This window comes from Nuphar pumila, chromosome 12, assembly GCF_984573655.1.
Source record: "Nuphar pumila chromosome 12, dmNupPumi1.hap1.1, whole genome shotgun sequence".
In the NCBI taxonomy this organism is placed as follows: Eukaryota; Viridiplantae; Streptophyta; class Magnoliopsida; order Nymphaeales; family Nymphaeaceae; genus Nuphar; species Nuphar pumila.
Genome location: NC_143260.1, coordinates 27,713,948 through 27,724,782, shown reverse-complemented (window position 1 = coordinate 27,724,782; position 10,835 = coordinate 27,713,948). Strand labels below are relative to the sequence as shown.

Genomic DNA, 10,835 nt, shown 5'->3' with positions numbered 1-10,835 from the left:
CCTGTGGTGCAAGTATTTCCATACCTTTTCATGCCTTTTCTTATTAAATTAAAGAAAAAAATGGTGGTTTCAATCCACAAGGATTGTTCATCCAAGTTATGGCAGTGCCCGCCCTTGCCCCAGGCAAAAAGTTAAGGAAAAGTACCAAAAATAGGTAAAAAGGGCAGGCATAATAATCATATAAAAGAGATGAAAGAAGTGAATAAAAAAAACCCACAAACCCATTCTTTCAAAACCATCAAATTTTTGCTTTGTCTCTTAGCGGACTTGAAAACCACGTCAAATTTGGTTGGCTTTTATTCCCCACATCTAACCCCCCCCTCTCTCTCTCTAGTATTTTTAGCGTTTCTTGATTTATTTTGCTCTCTCTCTCTACTCTACATATATATTATTTCTTGTTTTATTTTGCCTTTTCACCCTTTAACATTTCTTGTTTTATTTTGCCCCCCCTCTCTATAGCTGGGTATAAAAGACTGGGAAAGTAAATGACATTGGGAATTTAAATAATTACCTAAAAAATCCTATACTCTTCCCCAGATAGTCGACCATCCTGCAATCTTCATCAGAGAGATCACCAATCTCGCAAAGGTAAGCAAATCCTTTTTTATTTGCTTGCATATGTTCACTTTTCATGCGTATACATCAAATTAAGTTGGGCTTAATTTATTTTTCTTTTTGCTGTTTGAATTATATTGTAACGGTTATAATGGATTATTTTTCCCTTTTATTGAGGTGGCAAGGAGTGGGGATTTTTTTTAAATTTTGGTTGGATTCACTAGCTGGAGAATGATTTGATTCTTTTGATGTTTATTACTGAATAGTTTTTTCTATCAAAATTTTGTTATTGATTAATTATTATTTTCGATATATATTTTGTTATTCACCAAGTGAGAAAGTGTTCGAGTTTATCAAAATTGGTTTTTGGCACCTGAGCTGTAGTTATCTTTTTGATGGGCAATCCAATGTAAAACTTCTTTCAAGATGTACCAGTTTCTTTTTCTGCGTTCTCCTATTCGTAATTGTGATTCTGAAACAAATGTTTTGTTGGCATTATTTTTTTTAATCAATGAGAATGCGTTCTGATCCATCTTGGTGATCATCAGAGTGTTAGGGTCCAAGAATTTTCGAATTGTAGTTATGAAGGTGAAGAAAAAGAATCCTGGTTATGTTTGGAGGACGCCTGAGCATGCTGTTGGGCTGCAGCGCACCCGCCCTACTACAAATTCGGTGCATGACAATTCAGTTGAACCATTCAGGGTTGAATCCTTGACGAGAAAAACGATACATAAATCTCATGTTCGGATGGGACGATCAGGAAGAAATGATCAGCTGAAGATGATCGGGAAGGTATATATCAGTCGCTCCCGGATTCTTTGTTTTAGTTGAGTTTTGGATTTTGCAAGGCCATTTTCTGTGTTATAGATCAAAATTGTGCTCCAAATGATTATTAAGTGAGGATAACAATGATTATGCTGCTGCTGCTGATGGCTGTCTATTGATTGTGAAGGTGCTTAATCTCTATACATTTTGTTGAAAAAAATGTAAACCCTTTTGTTTATTTCCTCTATGAGAATGGAGATTCTATGCAAAAATGTAAAAAAGGTTAAAAGTTAAACATATAGTTAGAAACTAGCAGAGAAAAGGTAAATAATGAAAAAGCTGTGTTTATGTTTTTGTCTTCTCATCTCTATTATATAGAAAGAATCAAGGCAAATAAATTTCCTTTTGCAGACACAATCTAATGGTTTACTGAATTTATGCATGAGATGAAAAAAATCCCTCATGTCAATTTCACTTGGACGAGTTGATTTGGTAATGAGTGGTTTCTTTCTTTTTATGTTTGCTCGGGGACACATCCATTATCACGTATTTGCGTACATGTCCTTACTTGGATTCATCCATCATTACTTTGGTTTGTGGTATTTATGTACGTATACGTGTATGTTGAAAATCCATGATGATGTCTTTTTGGTTTTTTAATTTGCATGTATACACATGATATTTCACGCACACACACAACACGCTCAAATTACTTGGCAATCGTTAAGGGGCTTTTGAGCTTTTCCTTTGCTAGAATTTGTCATAGATGCTTCATAGCATGGTTACCAGAAGCTTATACCTATCTTGTAAATCTCGCTTTGGAAGTTAGAAACTAAGTGCTTCTGAAACTCAGATCCCTTATCATGGGAAGCACACTACGAAGGACATCAGATTCTCAACATGAGAATTGAATTTTCACTAAAAAAGAATATGTATATAATTCATGAGTTACGGTTCCTATGATAACACTATTGTAGTTGACCTATTCTAATTCAACTGAAGAATACACCTTAAATAACAATATATTTTCTACAGAATGTTAAAATGTTATGCAACTGTAGAACTTAATTTACTTTTTAAATGCTTCACATTAACTTTTTCCTTCCCGCTTCATATGCACTTATAAATCCCTCATTTCTTGCAACTGTTTCCCTCATCACTTCTCGATTCCGCTTCCCTCTTTGGCAACCTTGCTTTATACCTTGAACTGCGTTGCATGCATCTACATTGAGCATTCATAAATTCTTTTTGATCATGTAAAATTACCTTGTATAGAATGCTTTAGGAATCCTCTCACTTTTATCTTTTGAAAGAGCCGTTTATGTTGGCTTGATATTTCAGATGATAATCAAATGCTCTGGTTACATATACTGGTCTGCATAGGACTTTCTTTGATATGATTCTGACTGCCTTTTGTATGTGCAGTATGATGAAAATCTTGACCATGGCGAAGAGGGCGGGCTGTCAAGCACAAAGATTTACAAGAGGCACCTCTCATGGCAGATGACGAATACCAACTTGAAATTTCACCCCAGTGATGGCCACGTCCTTGGACAGAATCCTGCTGAGTTTCAGGAATCACATGTGGAGCCTTTTGCCTCTGAGATCACAAAGAAAAAGTGTAGACATGTGCCTCCTTCACCCCATGTTGAAATTGCTCAGGGAGCTGACAGGAAAATGCGAGCAACAGATAAAGCGGGTGGTTCGAAGAAACTGGTTTGGGGACAGCTTTTTGAATTGTCGAAAAAGGTAGATGCAAAATACATGCATGCTTCCTTTAGAGACAGAACCATTGGAAATTTTGAAATGGACATTGAGCATCCAAAACAAATTGTTGACACCAGATGCCTATCTTCAAGAAGCATAGATTGTAATGAAGCTGAGAGTAGTGACTGCTCTGTTGCTAGTTGTAGTTCTACTAGCTATCCATCTTATAATCTACCCCACCAGTACAAAACATACCCAAGTCAGGATATGGATAGCTGTTTTGAAGATGCTGAGTCTTCATGTGCTTTTGGATATGGGAAAGAAGAGGAATTGGCTGCAGAAATCCATAAGTTAGAGTTGCATGCGTACCGTTCCACCATGGAGGCATTATATGCTTCTGGTCCCTTAAGCTGGGAGCAGGAAGCATTGATGACAAACCTCCGGATTAACCTTCACATTTCAAATGATGAACATTTGCTGGAACTAAGGCAATTAGTTTCTCCACAAATTTTTTGACAACCTTCCAAATCATTTGTTTGGCAAACAACTTGGTCATCATAGTAGAAATTCCCTGTAGGTTTTGTTTCTGGTCTTTAAATTTTCTTATTGTCAAAATCAATGTAAGATGAACAAAATTGTTAGGTATGTATTCTTTTCGGGATTACCATATGGCATAGTGAGTTATTGTGTCTTTCTTATCTGTATGTCATAAACTCTTGAAGCAATGAAGTATGCTCATCAAGGGCTTCTTAGCCTATATGTTTATTTATTTTTTCAATTTTGATTTAATTATTTGCAATTCTCTCTCTTTTTCACTTCTATTCTATGTGCTCCTTTATTACGAGCTTTCTGATGTTTTGGAGGTAGCCTAATGATATTAGAATGATGAGAGTCAGCCATCAGTTCTTTTTTCCTGCACAGAGTTTTGTAATATAAATACACTAATGTGAGGAATGTTGTCATATGATTGTCACAAAATAGTGCAGATTCGAATGCACTCTATGATGATCTCCAAGACTCAAAACATTATACATTTAAACAACAAACTTAAGAATTAAAAGACACATCAAAATGTAAATAAATAATTTTATTCATAATGGACATTAAAAGAAATACAAAATAAAAATACATTCAAGCCTCACTACAATACACTCAAAGGAAAAATAATACACAACCCTAATACTACCCATCACTCTCTCACATTTACAGAGGCACCCACCCACCCATATTTATAGAGAAAGGTAGATAAGAGAAGGAGAGAAGAAGTGAAAAAGAGGGGAAGACTCCACATGTGGGAGAGAGCTCCCAACGGCTAGAATTCTAGCCGTTGGGAGTCAGTCAAGCTAGTTTGACTAGCTCCCAACGGCTAGAACTCTAGCCGTTGGGAGCAAGTCAAGGCTAGTTTGACTTGACTCCCATATTATATATATTTATATAATATATATTATTATATTATATATATTATTATAATATATATATATATATATATTAAACATTATATATATATATATACTTATATTACATTAATCTTAACAATGATAACTATTCTTTGCTTCTTATCTAAAGGTTGCATAGCATATATCGAAATTTACCATAATATTGAAATTGTGGTTTTAAGTTTTTTTTTCCAGTTCAATTATTTCATGTTTGCTGTGGAAGCTGTATGGTGGCTTAAAACTTTAAAGTTCTCAACTTGTTGCACATGAGATTCCATTGAATGGTTGGGTTATCTTTATAGTGGAATGACTGGTAATTTTGGCAGACTTTATTTATAAAATTCTCAACTGGTCACGATATTCCTCACTTAGACTGTGTTCTGCAGTCTTTTCCTCAAAATGTCTTGATTAGTTCCTGATGTGAATGGATACTCATTAATGCTTTCTTGCTTATTTGTCATTATTTATTCACATGTTATATTTTTGTGGTTAGACATGAACCCTTATGACTAAAAGCTAAGTTACATGATACTAATGTGGAACATGGAGACATGCTGTTCTCACATTTTATTTCATATAGATGTACCACAGATTAATAACTTGGCTGGCTGGTTGTGGAAAAGAACTTCAAACTCTTGTTAGTTAGACTCACATGCTTTGTCTGCAGTGCCATTATGTTGGTGGAAGAAATCCACTATATACTTTTCTGGTTTCTTTTCCTCTAATTGTCTTATTTTTTGTCTGAATTTTTCTAAATTTGTAACTTCGTCGATATGATGTACTTTCTCAAGGCACCAGAAGTTCAATGCTTTTAGTTCTGAATGGATAGAGAGATCAATACAATTTGAAATATGGAGAAATGTATCCTATTTGAGTAGTATGAAGATTTTCATTTTGTATGAATGTTGATCCTTCTACTCCATTTCCAGATTTGAAGTTTGAGGCATGTATGCCATGCTTCCAATGACCTGAAGATGATGGTAGTGCTTTATGTCTTCTTCTACAGTCTATAAGCAGTTTATGGATTTTACATCCAATTTTATCATATAAGGGAATGACATTTGAAGACTTGACCACAAATTGTTCCTTTTTTATGGCCTTCATTCAGGTTGGCTTTGATCACTCTTTCATTCAAGCCTGAAACTGTTGAACACCAGAACAAAATTGCGTGATACACAGGGAAGCTTAAAAGTTTCCTAGTTTCAAGCTTTTTTGGTTCAACGTTCAAAGCTACAAAATAGTCTAAAATTTGACCTTTTTTCCCTAGTATGTATCTTATGTATAGTTTTCTTGTTATGGGAGTCCTTAATATCCATCTTTTATATGTTATCTACATAATTGGGTTGTATAAGAGCAGAGGAATCATGCCTTGCTAATAGATTCTTTTCCCTCTTTCTAAGTGGCAAGGAATGGATTTGGCCCAGAGATGTTTAGAAATCTGGAAACAATTTTGAGTTCACAGATTGGGGTGCATGGAATATGAGGAAACCCTGAAAATATTGCATGATGATTTTGCAGATGCTAATAGGACTAGATTAATATTCTTACATTCATTGACATAACTAACATATACACCAAGATTCGTTTACATGTATACCTTCAATTTTTTCATAATATGCTCATGGTCAGCTTCCTTTTTACTTTTTTTAATTAAAAATTCTCCTTTCCTTTTCTATCATTTGACCTTTCTTTTTTTCATGAGACTACCTAAGATTAGCTTACTATCCAGAAAAAGGAAAAATTATTCATTTAACCATGCTTGAGTATTTATTTTTGGAATATATCATCACAGAAAGATTAGTTTCATGTGCTCTAAACGACCATACTTATAAGAACTCTTGTAGGCAACTAGGATAAAAGTCTTTTGATAATCAATCTCATATGCTTGATACCTCTCAATTGATCCATCTGCTTGAATTTGAGTGTGTAAAACAACTTGCATCTAACAGGTTTTCTTCCTTCAGGTAGAGTAGATACCTTCCAAGTATGTTTTTTCTCTCAAGTGCACTCATTTCATCTTGCATTGCCCCTCTCTATTTGGGCATTTTATTGCCTCATCTATACTTGCAGATATTGAAATCAGTTCATAATTGGCCACAAATGCTCAAGAATTTTACAAATGGATGTATAGGATATAAAGTGATGAAAAGGATGAGAAGCTTATAATCTTTTTCATTTATTGAGGGTAAGAAATAAGTTTTTATATATATAGAAAAACTAGTGAGGTATTACAATTGGTACTTGAACATAAGTGTTGAGAGGTCTCATTGGCTGTGGTAATGAGAGGATCTGATATCACCACCTTTTTGAGTAAGTCTTTATTTCTCTAATCTTTCTAATACTAATACTATCTTGGAGCCCTTCACTACCAGTGAAGGGGTCAAAAGCAAACATGCTTCAGGCTCAGGTTCTCCTTTAATAGACTCCCCCTCACTTCAAAAAATGTAACAATGGTTACATTATTTTCTCCTCTTAACTAGGTCAACATTTATATCCTTTCTGAGCGGGATAATACTATAAAAATATGCGCTTTACTAGCTTAGAATCAAGTTATCTTTTGAGTGAGCAAAGATATGAAGATAACAGGTATATCCAGAAATTCTAAGAATAACATGAAACATCATGGCTTTAAGATTCAGTAATGCTTTATCTTTAAGAGCAACTCCTAGGCATTTTGTTAATCAAATAGACAATTTATTAGGAGAGCATCTCTCGTATAATACTTGAGAACATTTCTCCATAATAGAAGTGTGGAAGTAACTCCAAGTAGATTCCTGTTCTTTCCTTTTGGATACTCCATTGTGCTGAGGTTGGTGGGGACGTGGTTTGAGACTCAATATCATGCTGATTAAGATACTCTCCTAAACAAATGTTTGGTAAATTCTTCCTTATTATTTGATCATAAATTTTTGGCATTGTTCTCCTAACCATTTTTGTACAATAGAAAATATGTAGACGGTTTCATCCTTAGATTGCATTAAGTAGACAAATGTGATTCTTGTATAATTATTAGTAAAAGATACAAAATATGTATTAACTGACATAATGAATGATGAACCCCAAACATCCGAGTGCAATGTTTTAAAAGGCTTACAACTTCTAGACACACTGTTAGGAAAAGATGTTCTATAGTGTTTTGCCCTCTGGCAGACATCTCCTTTTAACATGAACTCCTTTTGTTTTCTAGTCATACTAGGTAATACATTTCTTAACTTAGAGGAAGATGAACTATTCTATTGTGCCAAAAATGGATATCTTCCAGTATTGGGGTCAAAACTCTCTCATAGATGCAAAAGCCTGTGGTTCATTAAGGATATACAGTTCTTTACTTTCACTATCATGACCAAATGTCTTCCTCATCCTCAGGTCCTGGAAAGGCAATAATTAGGGAAAAAAGTTTATAGGTCAGTTTAAGGTTTTATTAGAAAGCTAACAAAAAGCAAATTCACTGAAAAGCTAGGAACATGTAGAGTAGAAGTCTAGGTAAATGACAAGGTCTTAACACACCTTTCGAGCATGAGAGACTTAGAGTGCTATAGCCATCATCAAGTTAGGATCATAAGTACAAAAAAGTGTGTACTCTAAGGCTACATCCCTTTTTCCTATCATACCATTTGTGGGCTCTCGAGTCAATTATCCAGTTTTTAGAAGATATATTAGATGGACATGATCACCTTGTGTAAGGTGAGAGGTATGAATAATGGTAGTCAATGATGAAGTAAGCACCAAATTTTCTCCAACCTTCATTTTCACCTCTTCTATCTTCTTCCTTAAACTTGCCACGGCATCCACCTCACTTTGAATGCTTTTTTTGGTAGATTCTTTGAGGTAGATGAGTGCATGTTTTGTTCCTTAGAAAGTTTGGCTCCAGTGTCCAAACATTGCTCTAATTCATCCCATAAACCACATATGTCAGGGTTTGCTATAATAGGATCACCTCAACTTGTATTTTATCTTCACCTCCTATGAGCTTGTACTTTGGAGCTACTATCCAAGTCCCCTTCTCATTCTCTTTGTTTCTCCTCTTGGCACATGCCACATAATCTACATAAGTAAAATAATGTAATTCATCCCATAAAGTACAAAATTAGACATAGATTTACTTATGGATCTTTCCCTTGATGATGTTTTTACCAAACATCAAGAGGATGCATGCACAAGAGAGAAGTCAAGGAGAATGTTCAAAGAAACTTCATTATCTCAAATGAAAGGACAAGAAAGACCCTCTAACTATTAAGTAAAACTGGACAAGAAAGACCCTCTAACATTGGCTCTACAACAAACTTGCTATAAAAAAGAAGCACCATAGTCAAGGAATCAAGGAAAGTTACTAGGATCGGAGAATGATGAAACAACTGCTTCAGTCGAGGCTTCAATTGAGGAGGATGCTTTTTTGAGAAGAGATTGAAGGATCTCCATTAATTTAGCTATAGATAAAGGTGCATCTTGATCTTTTGATTTTGATCCAACAGATGCAACTTTCTTTTCTTCTCTTATTTTTAACTTAGGACATTGAGGCCTATAGTGTCCCGGGTCATGACAATGGTGGAAAATGACTTTTCTTTTGTCAAAATCACCATTTTGTCTACCAAAGTGGGGTGACCTATAAGTACGCACATAATTTCCCAGTCTAGATACAGCTAAAACGACATCATCTTTAGGTTTTGGAGTATTTTTTCTAAGTCTATTTTCTTTGATAGTGAGTTCCTCTATAGTACCAATGATAGAAGGAACCTTTCCACGATGTAAAAAAGCCAATTTGGTTGACTCAAATTCTAGCCTTAAACTATTTATGAATTGATAAAAATATTCCATATCGAGTTGCTTTTAGCGAAGCTCGATATCTTCAGAACAATACCATTTTGGTTCAAGAAAGGCTAATTCTTCCCAAAGTTCAGATAACTCATTGTAGTATTCCCTAATAGTTTTGTCTTTTTGAGTCATCGTCTGAACTTTATCTTGTAAATTGCACACATGTACAATATCTTTAAAGGAATATATATTTCTAAGGTATTCCCAAGCTTTATCGGCATGCTCAAATTTGACTAGACTAGAGCATTTCTTAATGTCAACGCTATTAATTAGCCATGATGTAATTTTGGCGTACCCTATCCTCCACTCTTTCCATTTTTTCTCATCGCCAAGGCCTTATTCTTCTCTCCTTCCATGAGAGGTACTTCTTTGTCATTCTCAATTTTTGTGAGAACTAGTTTAGGGTTCGAATAAGAACCATCTATTATTCTCCACAATCCTTTTCCCCAAATGTAGTGCTTCATGATTGAAGTCCACATCACATAATTGGTATCATTTAATTTCATGGGCATGATATCATTGTCATTCATCTTTACAAGGGTGAGAAAAAAGAAAGGATAGGTGAGAGAAGAAAAAGGAAAAAAGACATAAGAGAAGAGGAGAACGAGCACAATCACAAATTTTCATAGCCAATCTTCCTCCAAATGCTTTCATTCTTCAAAAAAGATCACTTTAATCACGAACAAGAGGATGAGTCACCCTTTGCAAAGGCGACATGGAAAACGAGATAGAAATTCTTCAAGATCTAAAAATCTTCAAAGCTCTTATACCATGTAATGAAATGGTGGTCTTCCACAAAAACACGAAAACTCACAAAGGGTGTCTATTGGAGACACTACAAGCATAACCCATAAAAATGTATAAATGAAAGAACACAATAAAAATAATAATATTTTATTTCTCACAAGAAATGCTTAAGAAACATTGATTTACAATGAAAAGGATCACCCCTATTTATACAAGGAAAAGAAGAGTAGAAGAGAGCTCTTGGAAAGCTCTCCTTGAGAGTTGTTAGACCTAGTCCAACTGCTCTAATTATAGCCGTTGGACTAGGTCCAATGACTATATGTCTAGTCAAGTTCTAAATAGAACTTGACTAAATTCTAATTCTAGTTCAAAATGAATTAGATAAAAATAAAAAAGAAAGAAAAGAAATAAAAGAAATAAAAGAAATAAAGAAATAAAGAAATAAAGAAATAAAGAAATAAAGAAATAAAGAGAAATATTATATTATCATATTATTATTTTATTATATATATTATGTATATCACATTTTACATTTTAACACCAGCTTCCCTTGCCTTGCCTTATCTTGGTATAATCCTGATTAAGATTGGTGGCAAGGATGTCTATTGGAAGTGAATGGAGGACCATGTGTTGGCTAATCTTCAGGCATGGACAGCTAGACACCTTTCTTTTGCCAGGAGAATCACCCTTGTCAGTTATGTCTTATCCACTACCCCTTCATTTTTGTCATCCATATTCAGAATCCCAAGGATGGGTAGCAAAAAGAGTTAATAGACAAATGAGGGCATCCCTATGGAAAAGCTCAAACGCCCA

General features: G+C 34.6%; 1 protein-coding gene across 2 annotated transcripts; it reads left to right on the top strand.

The window, feature by feature from the left end:
- The first annotated feature begins 381 nt into the window (after positions 1–381).
- LOC149820418 (uncharacterized) lies at positions 382–5,765 on the top strand. 2 transcript variants are annotated; one of them, XM_089983227.1, is made up of 4 exons: positions 382–588; positions 1,104–1,347; positions 2,746–3,069; positions 5,393–5,765. In XM_089983227.1, exons 2-4 carry the CDS (start codon positions 1,138–1,140, stop codon positions 5,396–5,398), a joined length of 540 nt encoding a protein of 179 aa, XP_089839353.1. In that variant the 5' UTR covers positions 382–588; positions 1,104–1,137; the 3' UTR covers positions 5,399–5,765. The 2 variants fall into 2 exon arrangements, with proteins under 2 accessions (XP_089839353.1, XP_089839352.1); XM_089983226.1 differs by lacking the exon at positions 5,393–5,765 and having other exon boundaries at positions 398–588; positions 2,746–3,782.
- The last annotated feature ends 5,070 nt before the right edge of the window (positions 5,766–10,835 follow it).

Excerpts from the sequence above, each read along its gene's own strand:
- LOC149820418 (XM_089983226.1), top strand. The coding sequence starts at position 1,138 with ATGAAGGTGAAGAAAAAGAATCCTGGTTATGTTTGGAGGACGCCTGAG. Across the intron at positions 1,348-2,745 it reads AGCTGAAGATGATCGGGAAG|TATGATGAAAATCTTGACCA; the intron begins GTATATATCAGT and ends TTGTATGTGCAG.